Source organism: Perissodus microlepis, chromosome 3, assembly GCF_051167445.1.
Source record: "Perissodus microlepis isolate ML-2025 ecotype Zambia chromosome 3, ASM5116744v1, whole genome shotgun sequence".
NCBI classification, from domain to species: Eukaryota; Metazoa; Chordata; class Actinopteri; order Cichliformes; family Cichlidae; genus Perissodus; species Perissodus microlepis.
This window is the reverse complement of record NC_140463.1, coordinates 33,625,939-33,651,644: the sequence shown is the minus strand read 5'-3', so window position 1 is coordinate 33,651,644 and position 25,706 is coordinate 33,625,939. Positions and strand designations below refer to the sequence as shown.

Here is a 25,706-nt window from a genome sequence, read left to right as displayed (position 1 = left end):
AAAAAAAAAAAAGTAAAAATTATTATGGTCGCTTGTATCTGCTTACATACTTTAGAAGTGCATTTTTTATGTGAATTAAGGCAAGTGTTGTAGTGAGGTACTGGATGTGAATAAATAGTCCTGTCTAGGGATGGGAATTGCGCACCAGTAGATCATTTCCTTGGAATTGTTAGTCTGCCTGCCTATCGATCCTCCTTATCAGTTCCACTTAGACTTGCTCTACAAAAAAACTAAAATTGTATTCTGTTTTATTATTTATGTTTCTTTTAAGTTTGAGTTTTGGAAAAGCGTTTCTTAAGACGCTGAGAAAAACAAAAAAAAAGAGAAACCAAACCTCAAAAAGGGAACTGTTCTGAATCTCTAAAAAATGTTTGATCCTAAATGCCTGTTTGAAATGTACTAACTTGTTCAGAACTGATAACAAGAAAATACCACAAAACTGTAAGGAATAATTATCAAAGAGGGTAAAAGCTCAATAAACTTGTCTATAGTAATCTGAATGTTTCTAATACACAATATGATGAGAAACTGTCTGTTGTAACATCTGTGTAACATACACATGGGCAACATGAAAATGAGGAAGCAAGAAATCTGCAAAATGCGTACATGGCATGACTTACGAAATTTGTACTTGGAATCGGGTAGATGATGCTGGCCAAGAAATCACATGCCTTAAACCGTGAAATACCTCCTAATATTTACTTATAAATGCAGTAACCCCCCTAACCCTGCAGATGCCCCATGGCTCATCCGGTTGCCTAACTCCAGAACTCAGATGACACTTCAGTATTCAGAATCAACACATTTTGTACTTTTCTGCTTATTCACTACATCGAACAAAATATGTATGTTTGTTACATTGAATGAAATATATCTTTGCTCCTAAACAGATTAGCTTCAGCAAATTCACATACAGTTATACTTTTTGTTGAACTCTGTGTTATATTTCTATCGACACTTCCTCAGTGGAGGTGAGCCTCTGACATCTCACAACAATGGTCAGTTAGGCTCTGGTGTTTAAATGATGCTAGTCCTAAATACTAGTATGCTAGTTAGTACTAAGGGACCCAAAGTGTGCCAAAAAAAATATCACCAGCATCTTCACACCATCACCAGCCTGAACTGTTGATACAATGGAGCACGGATCCATATTTTCATAATGTTTACAGCAGACACTGACTCTAACATCTGAATGTTTTGGCAGAAATCGAGACTCGTCACACCAGAATATCAAATTGTAGCCTCAGTTTCATATTGTTCAGCTGACGCTCAGTATGCCTCATGTGAAAGGTTAAGCATTGTTTTACAGTTTGGGAATTTTAGGTCCCATTTTGGGTCTGTAAAAATCTGGATACCCAATAACTTCTTGAACTCTTCATATTTTCGCCTTGGACACAACTTTGTGTAAATGAAGTGAATAGAACAGTTTGTAGTATTTAGTAATTAAATAAGGTAGGCAAAAATAAGAGTGTTTACCTTTCAGTGTTTACCTTTACTAAGGCAGTCAAGGCTTCATTGTTGTGTACATGCATGATCTGGTCAAAAAATATGAATCTCAGATTTGTTGCATAGCCATAAGTTCTGTGATGTAGAGGCATTAGGGGGGCATGTAGTGGAAAATAAATACTATTGCAGCGATTCTTCGCTACACATTTTCACCCAGGAAGCAAGAGTAAACAAAGATCAGGTATCGAATGGGACTACATCTACAGTGTCAGTGTACTGGTCCGGCGTTTTCTTACACCAGTGTAGCAAGAAGAGAGGCCTCAGGCAACTGGAAGCAACGATATGCTGCAATGCTTTAGGCACATCAGAATAAGAAGAACCCAATCTCAAAGATTTACTAGACAAAGAACTCAAATGTTTATGATTTCGGGTACTCTCGGTTTCATTGCTAGATATTTTTATTTATTTTGCATGGCGCACTTTTATTTTTATAACAAATTTTCTAAGGGAAAAATAATATAAGGTGATAAAGTACCGTTACAGAAGCAGTGGATTTTCTTTCAAATGTTTTTAGGTCAAATAAATCTAAATGAAGTAGTAATGCTGTAATACAGCAGCATTATATTATGCAATGTTATACAGAAAAACACAGTTTCAGCCCAACAGGTTCCACTATTACAAACAATTACTTCATCTGCATATATTATGATACCGTCCTTCTCACTATCCTATCAAAGTTCACAATGAGTGAATACGACTAGTTTATATCTGAACACTGGGACAATTAATCTCACACATGATGTTGTATAAAATTAAAGGATTTTATTGGCCTGAAAAAGTCACTTAGGATTCAACACATTAATATGACAACAAATTTAAAGCATTTTTCTTCAGCAGTGACATAGGCCCTCAACAGCCGAAATGTTTGCATCCTATCCACAGACGACCTGCGTGCTGGCAGCAGTCGAGGTGGCGGGCTACTATTACTGCCTGATCTTCAGCTCACGATGCATCTGGCACCAAACGCATGGGTAACACCAACACACTTTACAGCAGTCATCACAGAACGAGCCCTGCAGGATGGAGGAGAAGAAGCAGAAAGAGAGGATGAAGCAGCAGGAGTTACGGGGTCTCTGCAGTATTTCAGCTTCTTCACCTTACAATATAAAGCACTTTCAGGCAACTGCTGTTGTGATTTGGCGCTATATAAAAAAATATATAATGGTGCTGTTGTGGTTGCCACTGTGTAAAAAGTGGGCAATACTACAGCATCGGGTACGGCACTGATTATTCTGAACTCAAACCAACATGACTAGTAACAGAAACATGCAGAGGAGGTTTTCCTGTGATTTCCAGACAGTAAATTTCACATCACAACATTCAACATCTGTTTTTACTAACAATAAAGACGTAAATGAATGACGGCAGTCTCTTTCTCCTTATCTGCTAAAAGCTCCACTATATTCACTAACTATCAGCTTTTTGATGCTGGCAGGAACCTGCTACAGCTAACTGTTAAAACAGGCTGACGTCAGCACTGAGAGTAACATGAACAGTAAAGCTGTGTCCTTTAAAAATGCTGTGTGGAGCTGGTAACCAAATATCTGAGAGTTTGTTACAACAAGTAGCCGCAGGTGCAGGTTCCTTCCCACATTTTATGCAATGAAGTTCATTTTAGAACCACATCTGAAATACACACATTCAATAATAAAGACCAATCTCAGGACTTTTACTATATTCTGAAAATATCATAACTTATTACTCCAAGCAGAAACCTCCAGGACTTTTAGGAAGTCTTAAAACTGCACCTCCTCCAGTGACCGCATCTATCTTTTAAATGTAGTTTGTAACAGTGTCCTCCATCTGAAAGCAGTCTTACAACAATGTTGTGGCGCTCTCTGATGGACCCACGGAGTAAGCAGGACACCACACCACAAACATCCAGCAGTGGCAGTGCGCAGCACCATCCATGTTTACTGGCTGCATCACACTGCATGCAGGGGAAACACCAAAAGCCACAGCAACCTTTGAGGAGAAACATGTACAGTGTTATTATATATATAATGTCCACGTTTCATATATAATAACTATGTTTTAAATCACAATGCAAACAACAGATTTTTACTAACGCTGCAGTTTCAATCTGTTTTATAAAGACATGGAGAGTTCATTGTTTAGCACTTCTCCTTCTCTGTGCTGTCAGTTTGTCTGTTTGTTGCGCATCTTCCTCTTCTCATGTCTACATCATGTTTTGCATGGCTCATTGTACATTATGAAAGTTTCAGTGGCTATTTCTTCATATTTTGACTGCATGATTTTGTTCCAGTTTCTAGTCAGTCAAATTGTCCTTTAATGCTCCTCTGTGAGAGAACCACTGAAGCAGGGCAAGATTTCTTCTTTTGCTTCTACCTGCAGAAACACCTCCACCACAGCATTTATGCCTCCACACTTCTTACGTGTGGCATTATGAATGTTAACGCTAGTAGATTTTACAAGAAGTTTCATGAATGTGATCATGTCAAATGAAAAATCTTGTGTCTTTTGTTTTATTGTCTTTGATTTAAAAAAGTCACTTTGGGGAAAAAATGGATATGTTGTTTAAATCTTTTAATGTTCTTTTTTTTCAAACATTTTACCTGATTGTGAAAAAGGAAAGAAGATCTTAAAACATACATACAGAGATATAATAATCCATTAAAAAAACATGTTGAAGAGCACAGTTACGTATGTCCCTGTGTGACACTGTGACATGAAGGTCTCCACTGAGTTTGATCCACTTTAAATTTTGCACTGGTGTACCATTGTGATGTTTTTGGTATCCTCCAGGGGGAGCTATTTCAGCTTTCCCTGAGTGAAACCACAAAGAGACCACATTAGGTCAGTTTTAACATTTAAATTCCTGTTCCCATTAAAGCAACTTAAACTTTGTTGCTCTATAATACTACTACCTGGACATTCTGGTGAGATAGTCTCACTGCTTTAAGAAATTCTTGAATATTTGCTGACTTTAGACTCTCTGCTAAATGATTGCAAAGAAAGTCTGAAGCAAAGTCTAAGGAGACGGTTGATGCACTAATCGCTGCTGTTTGCAGAAATAGCTCGGTTGACTTACAGGTCTCCATATCAACACAACATTCACAAAGGCCGGTGGTCCACTGCCCAGCACTGGCAGTTGTCATCACCTGGGTGGGCTGCTGTTGGACAGCCATGGCTGGAGGAGATAAATCGCAAATACAGATACAGATAACAGGATTTTTAGCTTCATGTAAATCACTATGAAGACCTCAGACCAGAGGCACATTTTATTTATGTGCAGTACAGACAAAAAAGTTCACTGTGCAAGAAACTACTAAGAATGTACATATATATATATATACATAAAGGCCATGCATGTGTTCTTTGCATCTTTAAAACTGGTGTCTGATAAAGTCTGTGTGGTGTCTATGTTTATAACCTTATAATAACTGAATAAGCTGCCAATGAAATACAGATGTTAGTATATGTTTTATACTTTAGGAGCACAACTTAACAATAGATATGTCACTATGCAGAACTTAATGGCCACATGAGCATTTTGAGAAAGCTGTGACTGTGATTTTGCAGTATATAAATAAAACTAAATTGAAGTTTTTGACTATTTAAAAATACATTTCGCAGTAATAAAACCTGCTGTAATTGTGCACGTAGGTCTGAACTTTGATGCCAAAATTCAAATTCATGGCCGATCACTTCAGAAATAGCCAGAGCAGGTGAAGTAACATCATGCCTCTCCACAAGATGGTGTGTAGAGGTCTGATGTGTCTTGCGTAAAAACACAACTCAGGCAAACTGAAAGCAGCATTTTCAAAATGATACAGCATTTTGAGGAAGCCAGACATTTAAAATGCTATATCAAAATTATATAACATATTAAATACCAGAATAACACTGTTTCAAACACAGAAAGTAAAACAGATGTAATCTGTCACTTCTACGGTGATGGATATATTTATTTAGCATCCACCCTAAGTAACATGCATCATTAAGTCCGCTTATTTTGTTACTGCAGTTGAAGTATAATAATAACAATAATAATATTAATAATGTATCTATCATTGCAGCTGCACGTCTTCCTGATAACACTTATACCAAAGTATCATGAGTTCAAAGATTACTGACTCTTAGAAGATGCTCATTAGTATAAAATATCTGTCGTACCTTTTCTGCAGATCTCTGAGCTCTGTGTGGGAACAACTTAGTATCTAACTACAAATCAGGGAGTGAAAGAGGAATTGATGCCTTTGAGCCTTTCATTTGAGCCTGAACAGAAACACATGGAAGACCAAAGTCAGGGGTTAAAAGTGGGACTGCGTGTTTTTGTTGTTTGTTTTGTTTTGTTTTTGCCACCACAAAGGAATGACGGCTGGTATATGTAAGTTGCAGTATTTAAGCATCTAGCTAACCCTACTGAGGAGGAGCGAGGATAAAGGGAGTGACGTTTTTTAAGTGTCAGGTACACAGTGGCTGTGGTTTCATGCTCAGAGTGAGGTCACGTCAACTGAGATTCAGCAGAGATTCATTTGAATTTTAGCTGAAGTTCCTTAAATTCATTCAATGAATTCCACCTTCATACCATGTAGAAAAAGATGGCATAAACAGTTTACTGGCAGTGTAGAGGATGGAAATCAGCCAGGACAACTCATGAAACATCTGCTCACATCAGGTATAATTCAGGTGTTTACATCCTCAAAGAGCAGCAGGTCAGCTGATCACAGCCTGCAAATCTACTCGAGCTCTCAGTACAAATTAATGTGAGTTATGATTTTTTTTTTCCCCACACTGATCGATTAAAACCAGTTTTTCCCCCACCTGCTAAATCCACCAAACCCCTGACTGTACACATTTTTCTGTTCAGAGGCAAAGTCCTCCTCTAAACTGGAGGCAACAGAAAATACAAATATATTTTTAATTTTCCTTCTTCCCCTTTATCAGATTCAAGCTGAGAAAATTAGAATAAAAAAAAATAGACTAAAGTTTTTATTAATATCTACTGATATTATTTATCATTATGTTGATAAAGCACAAAGTTCAGTTAGCTTTTCACCAAAAAATAGAAACATCCTCCAAAGAGCTACTCTTTACAGTACTTCAACTTCTACTGGAGTATTTTTTTAACAGTAGTATTTGTACTTCTATTTAACTACACAATGTAAGACCGAGTCCTTCGAAGGCCGTGAAGACCGGACGTGCGACTGTTTAATTGAACGGTCCTGTTGTCTAGCAACGAAAACAGTAGCAGCTATGTCCTTGGTGGATGACTGATATAGAGAATTTGGAAAGTCCTAGCCATTTTGCTGTGACTTAATCGGCCTGAAATTGCAGCCTTTGAAGGATATAACCCCTGAATTTGGACACAGCCATGGTCCTCCAGTCCCTTTGCCTTTTCACAATTTTATTTTCGAGCTACTACAAGTAGCAGCCATGTTCACAAAACTGGATCTCCGTAACGCCTATCACCTGGTTCTGATACGAGAGGGGGGGAGAGTGGAAAAATTTAACACCCATCAGGGCCACTTCGAGTACTTGGTCAAGCCCTTTAGCATCACCAATTCCCCAACCATGGCCCAAGCCTTTTTGTCCCATATCCCATATCCTACTCGGTGAGACGCATCATGGATGTCAGACATTGTGGGAGGGCTCTTCAGTATCTGGTGCACTGAGAGGCATATGTCCAGTAGAGCATTCCTGGATCCCTCAGTCGGTAGTTCTGGATAAGACCATGCTCTGGGACTTCTATCATAGTCATCCACATAAACCCAGTGGGTCCCCGGGAGGCTCCTGTTAAGGCGGGGTTACTGTGTATGTGTTCACAGGGCCAGGATCCTCCTGGGATGTCCACCCTCTCCCTGAGGCACCTGAAGCAATCAAGCACCTGTGAATCATCTGGCAATCAGCAGACTACTATTTAAGCTGGGACCTGACCTTCAGTCTTCACTTGAGTGTGGTCTGACCGCAGTAGTATTCTCCTCGCTTGTCTGTAAGTCTTATTCCCTGTTATCATGACAAAGATTTATTAGTAGATTTTACAAACTACTGTTTTCCATCTTTTTTATATATATTCGTTTAGACTACTATTAAGACTATTTACATACACTCCATGTTCTAAAATGTTAATTTTTCAATATCTGTGGTGTTTTGGCTTTGTTTGTTTTTTACATTTCAAAATAGATGATTTAAAAAGCCGTCCAGTTTAATAGCTTACTGCATCTTTTTCACTTCCTGTTAATTGTTGCATCGGGGAAAAACATTTTTATTTCACATACTAAACCAATATTTGAAAAAAACACAGAACATCAGCCTGGGAACTGAAAACAGAAAGTGCGATTTGGGACAGCGAACAGACTTCATTTCTGCTAAGAAACACACAACAAAAGGAAAACTATAAATAAGGAATAATTATCAGAAGCTTTGTGATAATGTAAGCGAATGTTTCTGTGAGCTCTTCTATCCAACGTGAAGCTTATGGAAACCCATACACCAAAAAACCCAATAACTCTAAAATCTGTGAAATCTCATTCATATAACCATAATGGGAACACAAAGAGGCATACACTAACGTGAAAACACTGTAAAAGGAAGTTAGACAATATGCTCTTGCCCACATAGCCACATTAAATGTCACCAAGTTCTAACAACAGTCCTTGTCATGTTTCCAAAGGAGTCCAGTGAGACACAAACAGGTAGGCCTGCAAAAAAATCTCACTTTAATTCTTTCACGTAATATATTTAAGTTTCATTCACTAACTATACTGACACACGTTTAGATCTTGCAGTAATAAATACGTTTTAAACAAAACTTTTCTTTGGTGAGCTGGTCCTTCTTCAACAAATATCTTATCTTTTGCTACGTAACTGAGAAATGGAGACGACTGGCGGAGGAATATCATGTTGCTCTTTGTGTCTTCGTATGTTTGATTTCTATCCAGGCATAATGCCAGACAGCAACAGGTCACAACACATCTGCAGGCCTTGGGCAATAATATTAAGTAAGAGAGTAATTTGAAACATTTTTGCACATCTGCAGCTGCTGCATGGTGTCATTTATGACTAAAAATATCACTGCCTTCCTTCAGATTGTACCTTGGCGATTTTCGATATCATATTCGTTGCTCAAGGGGTAGTTGGTAAGTGAGAGATGCATCTACTGATGTTTGAATTTAATTTATATGCTGGAAACAAAGTTTGAAAAATCAAATAATCAAAGGTGTTTAATAAAGACACTCATCTTTATCTTTATTCTTGTGCCCTGTAGGATTGGTGTACAGCACCGACTGTCCGAGGCAGCCCTTCATCCCCGTCTATATGTGTTTTTTCATACTTGTACCCATCTTGTTGGCACTGAGCTGGTGCTACAACTGTTGCAACATCGTTTTGTGCTCTGTGGCCATCATCTTCTATGTTTGCTGGTTCATCACAGGTGAGCTTTGAGAGCTGAATCCAGTTTCTTAACAGCAAAAGTCAGATGATTTTAGAAATATTACAGACAGCCTGCACAAGCAAAGCAGATTTTTTTTTTTTTTTTTTTTTTAAATTTCCCAACCAAGTTAGATGAGTAGCAAAGCAAAACAAAAGAGCAAAAGAGTAGCTGATGTTGCAAATCTAAAATAAAAACTAGAGCTAATAATACGATTGTTAAGGAACCATCTATCAGTGCATGTGGGGAAAATAAGATTAACCTACTGAGAGCCAGAAAAACATATTTTGATATTTAGATTTTCAATAAATAAATAAATAATAAATAAATAAATAAATAAATAAATAAATGATAATATAAATTATTTATTTATTTATTATATTTAGATTTTTGAAGGTAATGTAAGTATTGTGTTTGAAAGAAACATGTTCCATCATTTTTTTTATTGTTATTTATTTGTTCCTTATCTTCTTTAGACGTGTGATGCATCAGGTCTTGTTTGATCACAGAAGGATGTAACGTAACGATATATTGCAGCACACCAGCCTGTAAAATCAATGATCTTTCCGTGGTCTTACAGACCGAGGCAGCCTTGTTGCATTCTGCTTAAAAGAGTTCCCGCTTTCTAGAGAGCCTAATCTTCAAGAATCTGCCTAAACCAGTAAATTCATATCTTAGGTAGCCTGAGGTAGCAATGCTGTGACCACATATATGCTGAAGAATGGTTTCAGCTTTAATGATACCTTCAGAAATGAGCACCTCCCTCTGGTTTGTGTGCTCTGAATTTTTATTTCCTTAAACCTGGTTGTCTGTTTTCTGTGAGATGTAATCAGAGGACCACGTGTTTTTGGTGGCTGTGTTGTTTTCATGTTTCGTGCTATGTAAATAAATAAAAAAATTGAAGGTAATTTCAGTACAGTTGAAACTGAACTGATAAAGGCAGTTTCAGCAATAGAATCATGACAGCTGTGGCCATGAAATGTGGAAGCTGCAAAGTCCATGTGCTCTGTTAGCACAACCCGCACAAATGTGGTATCAACAGAAAGTCCTGAATGTCCCCATGACGGTACAGTAGTACTCATATTGATTGCATGAATGGATATGTGACATAGAGGTCTCAGACTCGTGTCTCTGACAGAGAATAAAAATTAATTGTTGAGTCTTATATTATTGTTTCCCTTTGTTTACTGGAAGTGTAAGACATGCTTATTCAAAAGAAATTTAAAGAGGGGCTATTTCCTTATTTTATTTCATTTTATTTCAAGTACGTGAAAACTTCAGCTCTGCACAGATCCGTTGACTTACATTTAATAACTGGTTCACTGATTTAAAAGTTAAAACAGATCATTCATAACAGAGAAATAAAGAGGGGTTTTCGGCCCCTCTCATGTGGCCAGAAATGAATTTGTGCAGCTTTAAACACCAAAGCAAAAAATAATGAGTTAGCACATTTGAGAAGCTGTTAATGTTGTGGAACAAATTGATTTTCTCGTGGCATAAGAATTAATGCATTACAGCACTATTTTCTTAGTGTGCAAGCACCTCTGAGTCTTTCTTTTTTTTTTTTTTAATATTTCTCCAGGTAATGTGATGATCTACTCCATTTACGAACCGAACTACAATAAAAATACAACAAAAGCTGATCCATACTGCAACAAGACGCTCTACCTGTTTGCATTTTGGAGCACCAACCTGACCTACATCCTGTTAGGTGCGCTCTTCTTGTCCTATTGCTGTCGTAAGCAACGAGAGGCTGATGATGATAACGACACTCAGAGACTGCTGCGGGGATGAAAAGAAAACTAATAAATAAAAAATGAAGCTTTGAACATGTTGGAATTTGGCTTTCATACGTGTCTTATATATGTTTAGAGCTTTTAATAACAACACACTTTTTTCTTTTCAGAGAAATGTCACAATTTACAAGTAAAATACAAAGTTTGGTGGAAAATGTTTAATCTTTTTAAATTATTTTCACAGCAGATTTCTGTTCTCTAAACATTTGACTGGATGTTTTTAATAATATATATATAATGTTAGGCAAAATAATGAACAAGCATATTTAAAATAGCTCAAAACAGAATATTTATTGGATAGAGCTGTTTAGTCAGAGGGTAAATTGGTCGTGTATCAAAATGCTTGTTTACTTTCTGAATGTTCATGTGCAAAAGTCTTTAGCCACCCATCATTTCTTCATATTTTGCTTCCAAGCAAGTGGTCTTGAGCAGTAGAGTCGTGGCCAAATGCTGCTTCAGTTTTTATGATGGCAATTTGCATATACTCTCGAATGTTATGAAGAGTGATTAGATGAATTGCAAAGTTCATCTCTGCCATGAAAATGAACTTAATCCCAAAAAACCCACTTCCACTACATTTCATCGCTGGCATAAAAGTAGACTGCTTCAATAATCTTCTCGGTAGCACAGGAAAGAATGTTGATGAGCACAAGGCTGGAGATCATTATGTCATGCTGATTGAGTTGGAATAGCAGACTGGATGTGTTAAAAGGGGATGCTTGAAATCATTCTTCTTATGCGGCCATCATTGCGTTGCATAAAAAGGGCTTGACAGGCAAGGATGTTGTTGCTACTGAGATTGCACCTAAATTAACCATTTGTTGGATCATCAAGAACTTCTAGGAAACAGGTTTAATTGTTGTGAAAAAGGCTTCAGGTCACCCAAGAAAGTCCAGCAAGCACCAGGATCATCAGCTGTGGATCAGTGCCACCAGTGCAGCGGCGGCTCAGGAGTGGCAGCAGGCAGGTGTGAGTGCATCTGCACACATCTCAACATTATTGAAGCAGCGTGAGATCAGTTTGACACAGAACAGAAGGCAGAAACATCCAAAGAAGAGCTTTGAATGTCCTTCAAGATGTCTGGAGAACTATTCCTGAAGATTTCTTACAGAAATGACAAGAAAGTTTGTCATATTTGTGATTAAGGATTAAACACAGTCACAGCAAATATGGACTTCCAAGCTTGTTAGTAACTGTAGAAACACTTTTTTCTTTATATACTGCATTTCCATCGTATGTTTGTACAGTTAAAAATCACTCCACCTATTTCCAAAATATAAAGAAATCAGGGGTTGCTCTAAGTTTTTGCACAGTATTGTATTCTAAAGATATCCCTCTGAAACAGTGTTCATTTAGAAGTTTCCAATCCATGCTGGGTTTGTTTTGTTTTGTTTCATGATGAGAAAATAATATTGTGGAAAAAAGCCTACTGCATTTTTTTATCCAATACATTTTTACACTGAAACATGGATCAGCGCAACCACGTCAGACTGAGAACTGAAAACAGGAATTTTTCATTTTGAAAAACTCAAAACTCTCATGCGGCTAAAACAAAGACAAGAACACCTCAGAGAAGAGTCATTAAAAATGAGAGGAAAACAAAAACAGGCTTTTTGTTTTTTAAAGTTCAGGTTGTTTCACATGTGCCAAGAAAAAGTTACCAGAGAAGGTCCAGAAGCTGAATAAACTTGTTTAATGTAAATGTTTTCTGTATATATCATGACGGGAAGCTTAAGGAGGCTGTCCATCATAACTGTAGCTTTTTCACTTCCACTCCTGTATCACCTTAAAATGCTTTGTTTTTTAGACCTGCGTACTTTATCTCAGAAAATCCCAGCACTTCTTCATCCTCTTTTTGCAAATATGAGAATAAAGAAGCAAAAAGTACAAAAATGAGTTGTGAAATTGTTTTTCAAAGATGTTGACAAAAAATATACCCTGAAATACCTCAGAATCCAATCTTAGTAACAAAATATATTACACAGTAAGATAATTAGTGTGGAAGCCCAATTAAAAAAAACTCACTGTGACAATCTCTGAAGATGGGGGATGTGAAATGGTTGTAATTCTTAACTAAATCCTACAAAGTTTTTGTGAAACCCCTTAAAGCTAAAAATCTGTACTTCAGTCAAATATTGATTGTTTGATTTACAAACACTATGGTGGTGTACAGAGGCAAAACTACAAAAATGGTGTCCTAAACATTATGGATGACACTGTATCTCAGGTTTTCCTACTTTGATCACCAGTTTATTAGGTAGACATGTTCAACTTTTCATTAATACAAATATGCAATCGTTCGATCACTTCAGCCACTCGGTGCATTTCAGCATGTTGTCGTGGTCAAGCTGATCTACAGAATTTCAAATCTGGCATCAGAATGGAGAAGAAAGGTAATTTAAGGGACTTTGAATGCTTTTTACTGCTAAATGGGCTGGTGTCACAGTCTGGCACAGGCAGAGTGTAATGAGTGACGAAGAGGACCCAAAATGCAGACACGAATGGACGTGGAATAAAACTTGAATGTTAACATAAAGCGAGCCGTTTATTAAGGCAGGTAATATATTACAAAACAAAACGGAGAGATGAAGCTAAACGATAATCTAAACTGTGGAAACTAAAGATAAACTTTAAAAAAAAGCAAAACATGAAACCTGACATGGACACAGAGATACCTGGACCCTGGAAACATAGCAGAAAGGACAACAGATGACCTGACAATGAACAAAAAGAAACACACAGACTAAATACACACAAGGGTGGTTAGGGGAAGTGGAAACACATGGGGAAACTGCTAACACTAAGCTGACATAACGAGACGAAGGAAGCAAAGCCGACTACACTGACACAGGACACAGACCTTCAAAATAAAACAGGAAACATGAGATGCAGACATGGCAATACGAACTTGACAACATAAGACACTCAGCATGAAACACATAAAGGGTGAGGGAAACTTAAATTTAGGGGTAGAAAAACACAAAGGGAATCTGATAAACAAATGAACTTAGCTAACCTAAAAAACTTAAACATAAACATCAACATAAATAAACTAAAACTTAAAACGCTGGGTGAACAGACCCATTAACATGACAACTGGTCTATTTATTTTTTTTAAATGCTCATCTACTGAGATTTTCACACATCTCTATGGTCAGATGGACAGAAAATATCCTTTGAGCAGCAGTTTTCTAGGTGAAAATGACTCGTTTATGCCAGGAGAATGCCTTCCTTTGAGCTGATAGGAAGGCAGAAGTAATTCAAATAACCGCTTGTCAACAACCACGCTATGTAGAAGAGCATCTCTGAACACACGACATGTCAAACCTTGAAGCAGTAGAAGCAAAAATTGAGGCTACAAAACTGAATTGTCAAATGGTCTAATGTGTCGCGATTTCTGCTGCAACATTTGGAAGATATGTTCAAAATTTGACATAAACAAGATGAAAGCACTGATACACCCTGCCTTATATTAACAGTTAATGTTAGTGGTTGTGGTTTTATGATGTGGGGGATTTTGGCACAATTTGGGTCACTTAGTACTAATAAGCATCATTTAAAAGCCACAGCCTACCTGAGTGTTGTTGCTGATCATGTCCCTTTATGCTCACAGTGGTCCCATCTTCTGATGACTGTTTTCAGCAGGATGGCAAACCATGTTTTCATGGTTCATGGGATCATCTCAAACCGGTTTCTTGAACATGACAATGAGTTTGTTGTATTCAAATGGCCTCCACAATCACCAGATCTCATTACTATAAAACAGCTTCAGGATGTGATAGAACGAAATATTTAATCATGAATGAGCAACTGAAAAAGCTGCAGCAACTGTGTGATGTTAATATGGACCAAAATCTCTGAAGACCAGCAATTTGCTGCCTTCACACTAAAGTGGCATCTGTGACAGCGTGGTTGATATATGAAGGCCATTGCAAGCTTTCCAGGAGTTCATCATGTAGGACAACAGTCCCTCACAATCATGTGTCATGTTGCTGCTGGTGATAAATGTCATGATATTTGTTTTATGGTCTCTAAGATCTTTATGTTGTACAGCACTTCACAGTGTACCAGGGAAAGTAATGGATAGTTGAGACTAAAATTACCCCCAAACTGTGTTTATTATGTATCTTTTAACACAGAAACTTTATAATTTACATAGAAAATACAAAAGTAATATGTTAATATCGTATGTTTAAAATGTAACTCCTTCTCACAACCATATTGTAATATGAAAAAAATTCTGCAGGACATTGCTTATAATACTTTCACTCTTTATGCAATGTTACATTTTCTAAAGAGTCAAGGCCGTCAGTTTGATTGGTGGTTTAGGCCACGATGTCAGCATGATTTGCGAGAAAGGACATCCAGTGCTTTTGAATGAACAGGCTTAAAGAGGAGGGTGAAGCTGGAGGGGCTCAAATGGCCATTGCCCTCTGTGTCCACTTTTCCCATCAACACGTAGTTACGGCCTGGACAAGAGACAATGAAGAAATACCAGAGCAAGTTGTTATCATGTACATCAGAGCAGCTGGTGATTTTTAAAGGGAAACGTTTAAAGGAACAACACTAAAAATGAACAATTCCTGTTAAATAACATTATACCAATCCAAAACTCTGTTTTACTCCTATTCTTTATGTAGTGGTTATTTATTTACAATAATCCCAGAGGCACCAATGATATATGCTGCAATATGACACCTCTATATGGTTTTATTATCTACATTATTGCCTTTAATCGCTGACTTTTATTGGTTAGATACAAAATCATATCATCTGCATACAGTTTGACATTGAACTGGATTTTAGCACTGGTAGTACCCTAAACATAGAAAGCCATCATTAAGAGATTCCAGTTTGTACACAATATTTACAGACGTTTGACAACCTGCCCTAACTGTATTATGTGGCAATATTTCTGTAAGATGGAGAGCAAGAAAACTGTCTAATTTTTTACCTTTGATTAGCCCTGGGCATTTCTTGCAGGTAGAAGTCAGTGTGACTGTTTTGGCGGGTCCTGATTTGGTGACGGTGAGGCTTCCTGTCTTATACGCCTTGATCAGTGACACCTCGATGGTTGCTGAGCCCCTTGGACCAGGATCTATAAATGTAACCTTACCCGTAATCACTAAAATAAAGAAAAAAGAAAGATGTGGTCACTAAGGGAAAAAATTTAAGATTTTTTTTTAACTTTTATTAAGTTATCATTGCAAGGTGTTTAGACTTCTTTAAACTTTGGTCAAACATTTAAGACTTTCCGAGTGATTATCTGAGGAATCTGCTTATGAGTGAAATATCCATTGCTAAAAAGCCACCCTAAAGTGGTCGCTGCTAATTTGAAGATTGGTGGTTTGACCTCTGGGTGCCCCAGTCTTCATGCCAAAGACTGGGAAAGACACTAACCATAAGTTGCTCTCAGATGCATTCCTCTGAGTGCAAATGTGTCTGAATGTTAGAAAGCACTTAGTTGTAGAGTGGGCTAGAATCACAAAAAAGGCATGTTTCACTGGGGAGAAAATGTGTAGAACCAAGTGACATTTTGTAGGTGTAAAGGTGTGAAAATAGATGGAGAGGAGTTCTGCAAAGCCCAGACTGCAGCTTGTTTTGTAGCTCACCAAAGTCATGAGGGCAGAAGCTGGTTTGGAGGGTTCCAGTCCGCTTACAGGGTTGTGTACACAGTGGGTTCAGTGGTAAAGCTGTAGGAAAAACATGCGGCAACAAACACTTTCTAGTACAAGTAAACACAAATACATACATGGGGGTAAAAAGCAGGTTAAAAATTCAATACTCATTTTATTGTACTTACGTTTCTTGATCACATCGGGTTTCTTGGTCACTGCTTTGGTTACTCCTGGTTGAGATGATGCTGTGGGTTTCGTCTTAGGTTTGACTGTTGGTTTAACTCCTGCCTTAGTGGTTGGCTTCACTGGTTTCACTTTGGGTTTTATACTGGGCTTAGGTGTGGGTTTAACCTTGACTCTTGGTTTAAGAGTTGGTTTAATGACCTTGGGTTTAGGTGTAGGTTTAGGTTTGGGCTTTGGTGTAGGTTTAACTCCAGGTTTAGGTTTAGGCTTTAGTGTTGGTTTAATTTCAGGTTTAGGTTTAGGCTTAGGTGTAGGTTTAGGTTTAGATGTGGGTTTGATGTTAGTAGTAGTGGGTCTGTTTAGTGGAGGTTTCTTTACTAGCGGTGGCCTTCCTGGTTGCCTTTTGGGTGGTTTGGGGGTGGGTTTGGGCTTGGGGCTTGGTCTGAGTTTGGGAACTGGTTTGGGGGTGGGTTTGGGCTTGGGGCTTGGTCTGAGTTTGGGAACTGGTTTGGGAGTGGGTTTGGGCTTGGGGCTTGGTCTGAGTTTGGGAACTGGTTTGAGAGTGGGTTTGGGCTTGGGGCTTGGTCTGAGTTTGGGAACTGGTTTGGGGGTTGGTTTGGTGGGTATTTTTGTCGTGGAGGTTATCTGAGGTCTGTGGATAAAGTCTCCTCCAGCAGTGGGTGTGCGGGACCCACGAGGCACGCTGGAGTAGTGGGCCATGAATCCATCTGAGGTCACGCTGAGGTCAGACACAAACTGGAGAAGCAGCTCATTCCCGTTTGTCACTATAGTGCTATGAAAGGAACAGGGAAAGTAGAAAGAAAGGATAAAGCGACAGACACGTGGAAGAAACGGGACGTGACAGTATAAACACGTCAGCAAAGCTCTGCTGTAAGATATGTATACATGTATTTAGCTTAATTCAACGTAGCTTATATCTGAACAGTATCTCACCCTGGTGGCTTGTCTCCGCAGAATTTCCCTATCCTCCTCGAGTCATCCGTTTCTCCCCCATTAAATAAGGCCACATAGTCATAACGACAATACATGTCAGGCTCCAGATCCAGTTTCTCAAACTGTACCTCAATCACCTGGAAAATAGGTGGAAACAGAAAGATATGAAAGTCTTGGCAGGGCATGGCGCTAGCACATGTTTACTTCTGACTAATTTTCATGAGCCGTGTACAGTGCAGCCATCAGGAGGTGGTGGTGGAGTTCTGAAATACAGAGGTGCATTTACTCCCTCTCTTGCCCTTGCTTCCTTCCCTCCTTATTTTAGTTCACTCTCTTGGCACACATGATCACGCCTGCAGGGACTCAAAGAGGTCTTTCATTTTAACTTCGGCACAAGGCCGCTGTCACACTCACACACGATAACTGCATTAAGTATCCTACAAGGAAAGTACATTTCCTAGTGATGGGCCCCTTTACTGCCATTTATTTCCTCTTTCTCCAACACAAGGCATTTAACAGACTCAACTGCACATGCAGTCAATTGAAATTTGATTTTGACTAATATTTGGTGCACGTAAATTATAGAAACACAAATTAAAATGATACCTCAGCGCCCGTGCATATTTTCTAATTGTATATTTCACAAAGATTTAAGCCCAGTTCTTGTTAACAATCATGTGCAAATTTTTTTGTTTTGAGGTTATTGCATTCCTGGTGCATTGTCAGCTTCACTGGTTATGTAGATTAGATCCACAAGAATCTATTTATTCTTTGATTGGAAATATTGGCTATATTATTCGTTTTTATAGAGTTAACTAATAAAGGTATTTTAAAGTGTTGAAGATACAGAAAACACCTTTGGATTTAATTATTAAACTGACTGAAGCACCCACTGTGAAACTAGAGTATTTATAAATCATTCAATCTAAACTATTTGACTGGGCACTTTCCTACGTGAGTGGGTAATACATGTTTGGTGTTTGCTAACAATTAGGTGCTTTTAGCTGCCAGGTACAACATTTTAACCCTTGGAAAATAAACCCTATAAGGTGGATTAATTACTCTTTTTATTTACGCTAGTTGGAAGGCTATGTACAGTGTATATTCCTTAGCATTTGTTCCTCAGTGCAACATCATGCTGTCAAATTTTTCCACCAGGAAAATTTATGCTAGCTAGCCTAGCTAGTGAACCAGTCCTACATGTGTCCTTAATTCCGCTGGATGTTACTTTCCACTTATGTCACTTTGTTTTCTAATTTGTGTTCTTGTCAATAACTATCTGTAGACGGCCTAATTTATGGTATTTAACTTACAAGTTCAGAATAGTCACAAAAATCAACATCATATTTTACAGTCTTTTCAAATGCATATGAATGTGAAGAATGCCACTTTTAGGCATGGCTGTAGAAAATGTCAGAGTTCAAATTAATATGTTATTAGGGTGACATAACCAAAAGAGATATGTGGGCCATATGGGGAACAGTAGATATCTGACTTTTTTTTTTTCAACATGTTGATGCTTCATTCTAGATATATGTACAGCGGGTAAAATAAGTATTGAACACATCAGCAGCTCATCCATCCATCCATTCATTCGCTTCCGCTTATCCTTTTCAGGGTCGCAGGGGGCGCTGGAGCCTATCCCAGCTGTCATAGGGTGAGAGGCGGGGTACACCCTGGACAGGTCGCCAGTCTGTCACAGGGCCAACACACAGGGACAGACAACCATTCGCACTCACATTCACTCGCACATTCACACCTAGTGGCAATTTGGATTATCCAATTAACCTATCCCCACAAGCTGCATGTCTTTGGACGGTGGGAGGAAGCCGGAGTACCCGGAGGGAACCCACGCAAACACGGGGAGAACATGCAAACTCCACACAGAAAGACCGCCTGATGGTGGAATTGAACTCAAGACCTTCTTGCTGTGCGGCAACAGTGCTAACCACCGTGCCACCGTGCTGCCCCACATCAGCAGTTTTCTAAGTAAATATAATTCTAAAGGTGCTATTGACATGAAATTGACCAGATGTTGGTAACAACCTATCAAATACACACATGCAAAGAAATCAAACCATAGTCCATGAATTAAGTTATGTGTAATAATGACAAAGAGAAAAAGTATTGAACACATGAAGAAAAGGAGGTACAAAAAGTAAAGACACCAGCTGAAATCTTCAGTAATCAGAAAGCAATCCTTCCACTTATTGCAAATTAATATCAGGTGGTTCAGTCCCAATAAAAAGGTGTCTCATTACCAAGGTGTCAACAAGAAACATCTAATGAAGGGTAAAATCAATGAGCTTTCTTAAGACCGTCGCAGCCTTATTATGCAAAACATACCGATGGCATTGGTTACAGAAGAATTTCTAAACTACTGAAGGTTCCAGTGAAGTTTGGAGGTGGGAACATCCTGGTGTAGGGCTGTTTTTCAGCATATGGCGCGGGAACCCTTCATATACCTGATAAAAACCTACCAGGATGATGAAGATGACACGAGGGTTTGACATTTCAGCAAGACGATGAGCCCAACACATCCAAGGAAACTGGTTTCACAGATTAAAATAAAGCTGGTAGAATGACCCAGCCAACCTGACCTGAATCTAACTGAAAATCTATGGAAAGCTCTGATGCTCAGAGTTCATAAAGGTGTCTTCAGGATTTGAAGTCTGTTTGTGTGGAAAAATGAGCCAAAATCATGCCTGAGCAATGCATGCGACTATAGTTTCTCCATAAAGGAGGCGTCTTGAAGGTGTCATCAAAGGCTTTTGTATGAAGCATTAAATACATTTCAGTAAGCGTTTTTGATATTTTTTCTGTGTCATTTCTCATTATTACACATAACTTAATATTTGGATATCTGCGATTTAATTTCTTTGTGTCAATAGCACCTTTAAAAATATATTTACTTAGAAAACTGGTGACACATTCAATTACTGCTATCTACTTTTAAATGAAAGAATAATGGCAAATCAGTTCTGAGTTTTTGAACTCCTACTTATGAAAATATTCACTTAAACATGTCACAATAATTTGACAGATAAACTAATATTAAGGCACTGATATGCTATAAATAAATAAAATGATAAATTCAGCTTTCTTTTACTGGATCATAAGAACCGCTCTCAATCTGTATGAAGTGTAGTGTGTTCAGCTTACATTGCTCGGCTCTACGGAGATGTGCCACGAGCAGCTGATGCCTGCTGGGTAATTAGAGTTGGGCCAGTTGGGCGTCTTTACGGAGCCCTGTGATTTGGTCAGTCGTCCTCCACAGAACTGGTTCTCTGTGGAAATATGAAAAAGAAGATGGAGTTAAAAATAAGAGTGTGCTACAATATGTTAAGGTGAGACAAAAGCCAGGTGATACAATAAAAAGCATGGGGCTGCCCTGTGTTTGCAGGAGAATAACAAAACTGTGTCTTGAAGCCCCAGTAAAATATTTGCAGGATTACTTGTCCACACCTTCCATATGTGGCTTCCCTGCATTGAAAGAAGCCAGAAATCCTCTTCCACCAGTGGCTTCATCCGTCACCATCTCCAGCATCATGGTGTTGGAGGTGGAGAGAAGGGCACCAGGCCTGAAGGTCCCGCAGAATCGACCTAACTTCTGCACTAGGCGGGAGTGACCGTTGTAGACGTCCAGGTAGTCATAGCGGCAGATGGGGTCAGCCTCTAAGTCAAAGAGGCGGAAAGACAGCATGACCACATGATCCTCTGGGACCTGGAGGGGACAACAGACTCAGTATGACCCACACACACAAACAACCTGGTTTTTTGTTATGTAAGGCAGATTATTTCTTCAACATTGATACTGCTTGTGTTACTCTGAAAACAACAAGAAAATGCTGAAAGTGAAGCATATCAATAATGAGTAAAAACTACAGATGTGTTTTTGAAGGAAATAGATCCAGAAGAAAATGGATTACCAAAATAAAATAACCAGATTTGAAAATGTCCTTTCATTGAAAATGATCATCTATGCAACTGTTATTCACAACCCCGACCTCGTATTTGTATTATTTTGACTCTGACTTGTTTTATTTTGTTTCATGTGGTTTGATGTTATATTTGAAATTGTAACATTGTAATAATGTGGCTTGTTGGCCAGATCTGAAAAGTAGATGTTATCCTCGAGGGACCTGCCGATTAAATAAAAATAAATAATATATTTCACAGTTAAAATGACAAAAAAAAAAAAAAAAAGGAATAGCATAGGTGTTACTTGAATTATCAACACAAAAGGAAACACTGCAGTGTTTTTTTTTCTGCTCCCCAAAAAGTCCCATTTCACTATTTCCTGTTTCCTCCCCTCACCCCCAACCAGTCACAGCAGATGGCTGCTCCTCCTTGAGCCTTGTCCTGCCGGAGGTTTTTTTCCTGTTTAAAGGGAGTTTTTCCTTCCCACTGTTGCCAAATGCTTGCTCATAGGGCAGGGGTGTCGAACTGCAGGCCTCGAGGGCCGGAGTCCTGCAGGTTTTAGATAACACCCAGGGTCAACACACCTGAATCAAATGATTAGTTGAGGAGGTAATTTAGTAATTTAAATCAGCTGTGTTGGATCAAGGACACATCTAAAACCTGCAGGACACCGGCCCCGAGGCCTGGAAATCGACACCGCTGTCATAGGGGGTCGTCTGATCGTTGGGGTTTTCTCCGTGCTACTGTCTTTACTTTATTACAGAAAGCTCCTTGAGCCTTGGAGCCATTTAAATAAAACTGAATTGAATTGCAATAAATGGAGTTCTTGAAACATGTTTATTTACATGTGGATGAACCAATAGTTGTCAGGACTCACAGAGGAACTGTAAATTAATGTTTTGCTTCTTGTTTCTGTGCTGTTGAAGCACTTTCTAACAGTCTGGCTCCCCCTGTAGCTATGAGGAGATGGTACGGTCCAGTTTGGGCCAAGCTGGTTTATAGTAGGATGATGAAGGCAACTTAATATGAGCCTGTTGGTGGTGGTTTGATCATTTTTGGGGCGGCTGTGGCTCAGGAGGCAGCACAGATTGTATACTGATCTGAGAGCACTGTAGTCAACCTGACCTTGGTTTCATCAAATGTTTTTCTATTTTTTTCTAAATCACATTTTCTTTAGTTTTCTAGTGCCACACAGCAATCACATCCTTTAGGCACTACAATGATTTGGCTTCAGTTCAAAACATTTAGTCATCTACATAGGTGCTACCACTGTTTCACTATCCCCGTGTCCCAGACTGAAACATCACAGCTACTTTCAGTGACTCACAGTGATGTACCAGGTGCATTTGCTGTTGGGTTTGTACAAGCTGGGAAAACCTTCACTGGCCACGATGCCGGAGTCTGTGACCAGGTGGCCTCCACAGTGGAAGACTGGCCTGAAAGAGAAAGAGAAAAAGAAATCCTGCCCTTCACTTCATGTGCCGTGGGCTTCAGGAAATGCTGCTTTTGCTTATGCAGCTATACTGAAGAGCATTGAGGCAAAAACCTGCACACACACACACGTTTAGATGTGAAAAACACAGTCTTTCTCTGTTCTCAAGGCTGGGAAAGTTCCCAGTAAACTCTCATGGTTTTTTTTTTCATAGAAGTTGGCCAAACCAAGCCAGGACTGTTAATACACAGTATATGTGTTATCGCCACACTCTGACTGCACCGCAAGAAAACTGTACGCGTTCGCTTTGCAAACACTGCCGCACAGCAGCCCAATCACACACGGTTTGGTGGCACACACACCCACTCTTTCGCACTCGGATAAACACACATCAAAGCAGCGTCAGCTTCAACTTTTAATTTTGCCGTGCGGGCCGGGCCCAGACTCGTTAATTTAGATGTTGGCTGATCTGGCATCTGGTTTTCCTCCAGAAACTCTGCAGCTGGAAATTAGGTTTAAATTTTACTCCGTAGCAGCCAGTGAGGCAAAATTTACAATCCCTTACATTACAGAGCTGTTTTCCTGTCTCTCAAGTTCTCCAGGCATGCATGGTGTGTCTATTGTGGTACTCTAAGGCCACACTTGGCCAAAATATTCCAGTTTTGGAGTCCCCTCCCTTCTGACCCTCTGGAGCTCAGCAGGCCACAGGCATTTGTTTGTCTCTCATGTTCAATTTACACCTTGTTTGTGTGGAACTCTGCACAAACAAAGAATTTCAGGAAGATTTACTTCTCAGCTGCAACAAGAAAAACAAACTATATGACACGAGAGCACTGCTGCTGGTACATCTACCCAGATTTAATCACAATAAATTACAGCACGCTGTCATTATGTGTCCGCCTGCCTGTCTGTGTGTTTATGGGACACCGACCACATCTTTCTAACGCTACACCCTTCTATTTCTACCGAGCTTTCGGTAATCACAATACTGCAACCAGGAGAGGAAACAGTCTCACACATGCACAGTAGTTAATCCAGACTGATGTGGGCTTGAAAATTGCTTGCCACATGTGCACATACTGAAAAGAAAATTGATTCACAAAGGGCACATTGACAGCTCATACATACAGAATAACTTTGCTGCGCACACCTTACCTTGCGTTAGTGTCGTTAGTCTGAGCATCAGTCCATCCCAAGGACAAAATGACAAGAAGGCACATGGGGGTCCACACCCTGTCCTCCATCCTGCTGTCCTCCCAGATTGGGAAAGACGAGAGTGCAGAAGTGAAAAGAAGGAGGGAGAAGCAGCGCAGAGGCGTGGAGAGGGGTAAGGTTTTGGGAAGGGGAGGGGAGGCAGGGAGAGGAGGGGAAGTGATGGTTGGATGGTGGGGTGTTACGGAGGGAAGGCGAAGAAAGGCAAGGGTGGATGAATGAAGTTGGTTAATGCAGGTGACTAGCAGTAAAAAGTGTTGTTTACACTGATTCACAGCCAGAGTGGATCTGTACAGTGTGCTTGTGTTGCTCATTAACAGGTAGACTAATGAAGTATATGCAGAAGGTAAGTTTCTGTAGGCGTGTGCTTACAGAGGGCCTGTGTTGCAGCATGTATAATGACCACTTCACAGCGCTGCCGGCTACAAGCCGTGCTTTTGTTCGCCATCTTCATCTGGAACCATCAGGTTTACATGATGGACTTTTAGTCAAGAATTCAGCTCGACCGAAATGCTGCGGTGGGACGTTAAAACAACTGTGAATAAACCTCAATGGGCTGTAAAGGATTCCCAAAATTCCTCCATAACCATGTGAGAGACTGATAAAGAAATGAAAAGTTGGTTGTACAAGCTCGTGAAATGCGGACTAGCAAAGGACCGTGATGTTTGCAGATGACTCTGTGATCTGTAGTGAGAGTGGAAAGCAGGTGGAGGACAGCCTGGAGAGATGGAGGTGTGCACTGGAGAAGCAAGACAGATTACATGTGTGTGAATGAGAGGGAGACAGGTGGAAAGGTGAACATGCAAGTAATAGATGTAGTAAAAGTAGATGAGTTTGAATACATAAGGTCAACCATACAAAGCAATAGACAGTGCAAAGGACAGGGTGAAGCGGATGTTGAAGATGGAGGTGCCACGCAGGAGGAAAAGAGGCAGACCACAGAGGATTTATGGATGTAGTGAAGGAGGGAGGACATGCAGATAGTTGGTGATCGGCTGAAAGAGGAATAAGAAGAAGGAGCTTGAAGAATGTAGCTTTCTCTTGGTGTGTCTTTTACAGGATTTTGTGATGGCAGCCAGTGTGCACCCTTGGGGTAACTTTAATGCAGTAGAGTGTATTGATGTTTGAGTGTGATCACTTGGTCAGGGTGAGTGGTAATTCTAATCATGGCCCAAACTGTGGTGCAGCTTCTGTCTGTCCTCTTGTTTGCTAGCTTAATCTTATCAGGACTGGTGGATTTTTCTTCTTGTTATCATTAATTGGTTTCCATTTCCCACACATAATAAAATTTCTTGTAGCAGCACTTGTATTGCAGTGTTTAAATCTCAATATAATGGTAGTCCCTCTTTTGGCTCACACATTAGCATGCAAATTTAGCATTTACTTCTGTACTGCTGCGATCTCACAGCTGCCAGCGTGGATCCTGACTGCTGTTTTTAAAGCTCATCGGCACACAAGCTCAATTTAGGTGACGGTTCATTAAAAAGATTAAATTCTTTCCACAGAATTAACCTCGCCTCACAAAACGATCCAGTGTAAGCACAGGAAAGCTTAAAAAACTGCAGGAACCAGAATAAAAATCATACAGGGCTCGTAAAAGCAATTATGAAAAACATGAATTATGCCGAACTCTACAGTAAAATGTTCTATTACAACAGTAAGACTCATTTTTATTGTTGTATAATAAAAGA

The 25,706-nt window shown here is 39.3% G+C and overlaps 3 protein-coding genes across 4 annotated transcripts; 1 reads left to right on the top strand and 2 right to left on the bottom strand.

The window, feature by feature from the left end:
- Positions 1 to 1,856: 1,856 nt before the first annotated feature.
- LOC146391254 (cornifelin homolog B-like) lies at positions 1,857 to 5,830 on the bottom strand. The gene is made up of 4 exons (XM_084924145.1): positions 5,644 to 5,830; positions 4,559 to 4,657; positions 3,326 to 3,471; positions 1,857 to 2,519 (listed from the first exon to the last, which is right to left on the bottom strand). Exons 2-4 carry the CDS (start codon positions 4,653 to 4,655, stop codon positions 2,430 to 2,432), a joined length of 333 nt encoding a protein of 110 aa, XP_084780271.1. The 5' UTR covers positions 4,656 to 4,657; positions 5,644 to 5,830; the 3' UTR covers positions 1,857 to 2,429.
- Positions 5,831 to 7,409: 1,579 nt separating this feature from the next.
- On the top strand, positions 7,410 to 11,729 carry LOC146391253 (transmembrane protein 272-like). Of its 2 annotated transcripts, XM_084924139.1 has the most exons (6): positions 7,420 to 7,462; positions 8,144 to 8,165; positions 8,412 to 8,471; positions 8,559 to 8,609; positions 8,738 to 8,902; positions 10,482 to 11,729. In XM_084924139.1, exons 3-6 carry the CDS (start codon positions 8,417 to 8,419, stop codon positions 10,691 to 10,693), a joined length of 483 nt encoding a protein of 160 aa, XP_084780265.1. In that variant the 5' UTR covers positions 7,420 to 7,462; positions 8,144 to 8,165; positions 8,412 to 8,416; the 3' UTR covers positions 10,694 to 11,729. The 2 variants fall into 2 exon arrangements, with proteins under 2 accessions (XP_084780266.1, XP_084780265.1); XM_084924140.1 differs by lacking the exon at positions 8,144 to 8,165 and having other exon boundaries at positions 7,410 to 7,462.
- A 3,051-nt stretch (positions 11,730 to 14,780) lies between these two features.
- On the bottom strand, positions 14,781 to 24,067 carry pcolceb (procollagen C-endopeptidase enhancer b). The gene is made up of 9 exons (XM_084924131.1): positions 23,959 to 24,067; positions 22,699 to 22,807; positions 20,916 to 21,174; positions 20,613 to 20,737; positions 17,451 to 17,587; positions 16,499 to 17,289; positions 16,308 to 16,388; positions 15,650 to 15,820; positions 14,781 to 15,164 (listed from the first exon to the last, which is right to left on the bottom strand). The coding sequence occupies exons 1-9, from the start codon at positions 24,045 to 24,047 to the stop codon at positions 15,034 to 15,036; spliced, it is 1,893 nt and encodes a 630-aa protein (XP_084780257.1). The 5' UTR covers positions 24,048 to 24,067; the 3' UTR covers positions 14,781 to 15,033.
- Between the last annotated feature and the right edge of the window lie 1,639 nt (positions 24,068 to 25,706).

Bases quoted from the DNA above. Each gene is read 5' to 3' on its own strand.
- LOC146391254 (XM_084924145.1), bottom strand. From the start codon at position 4,655: ATGGCTGTCCAACAGCAGCCCACCCAGGTGATGACAACTGCCAGTGCT. The intron at 3,472-4,558 runs GTAAGTCAACCG...TTCTCCTCAAAG, and splicing joins TTGTGTTGATATGGAGACCT to GTTGCTGTGGCTTTTGGTGT. The intron at 2,520-3,325 runs GTAAGACTGCTT...TCCATCCTGCAG, and splicing joins GAGAGCGCCACAACATTGTT to GGCTCGTTCTGTGATGACTG.
- LOC146391253 (XM_084924140.1), top strand. From the start codon at position 8,417: ATGCCAGACAGCAACAGGTCACAACACATCTGCAGGCCTTGGGCAATA. The intron at 8,472-8,558 runs GTAAGAGAGTAA...GCCTTCCTTCAG, and splicing joins GCCTTGGGCAATAATATTAA to ATTGTACCTTGGCGATTTTC. The intron at 8,903-10,481 runs GTGAGCTTTGAG...ATATTTCTCCAG, and splicing joins TGTTTGCTGGTTCATCACAG to GTAATGTGATGATCTACTCC.
- pcolceb (XM_084924131.1), bottom strand. From the start codon at position 24,047: ATGGAGGACAGGGTGTGGACCCCCATGTGCCTTCTTGTCATTTTGTCC. The intron at 21,175-22,698 runs GTGAGTCACTGA...TGTCCCCTCCAG, and splicing joins AATGCACCTGGTACATCACT to GTCCCAGAGGATCATGTGGT. The intron at 17,588-20,612 runs GTAAGCTGAACA...CCTATTTTCCAG, and splicing joins TCTCCGTAGAGCCGAGCAAT to GTGATTGAGGTACAGTTTGA.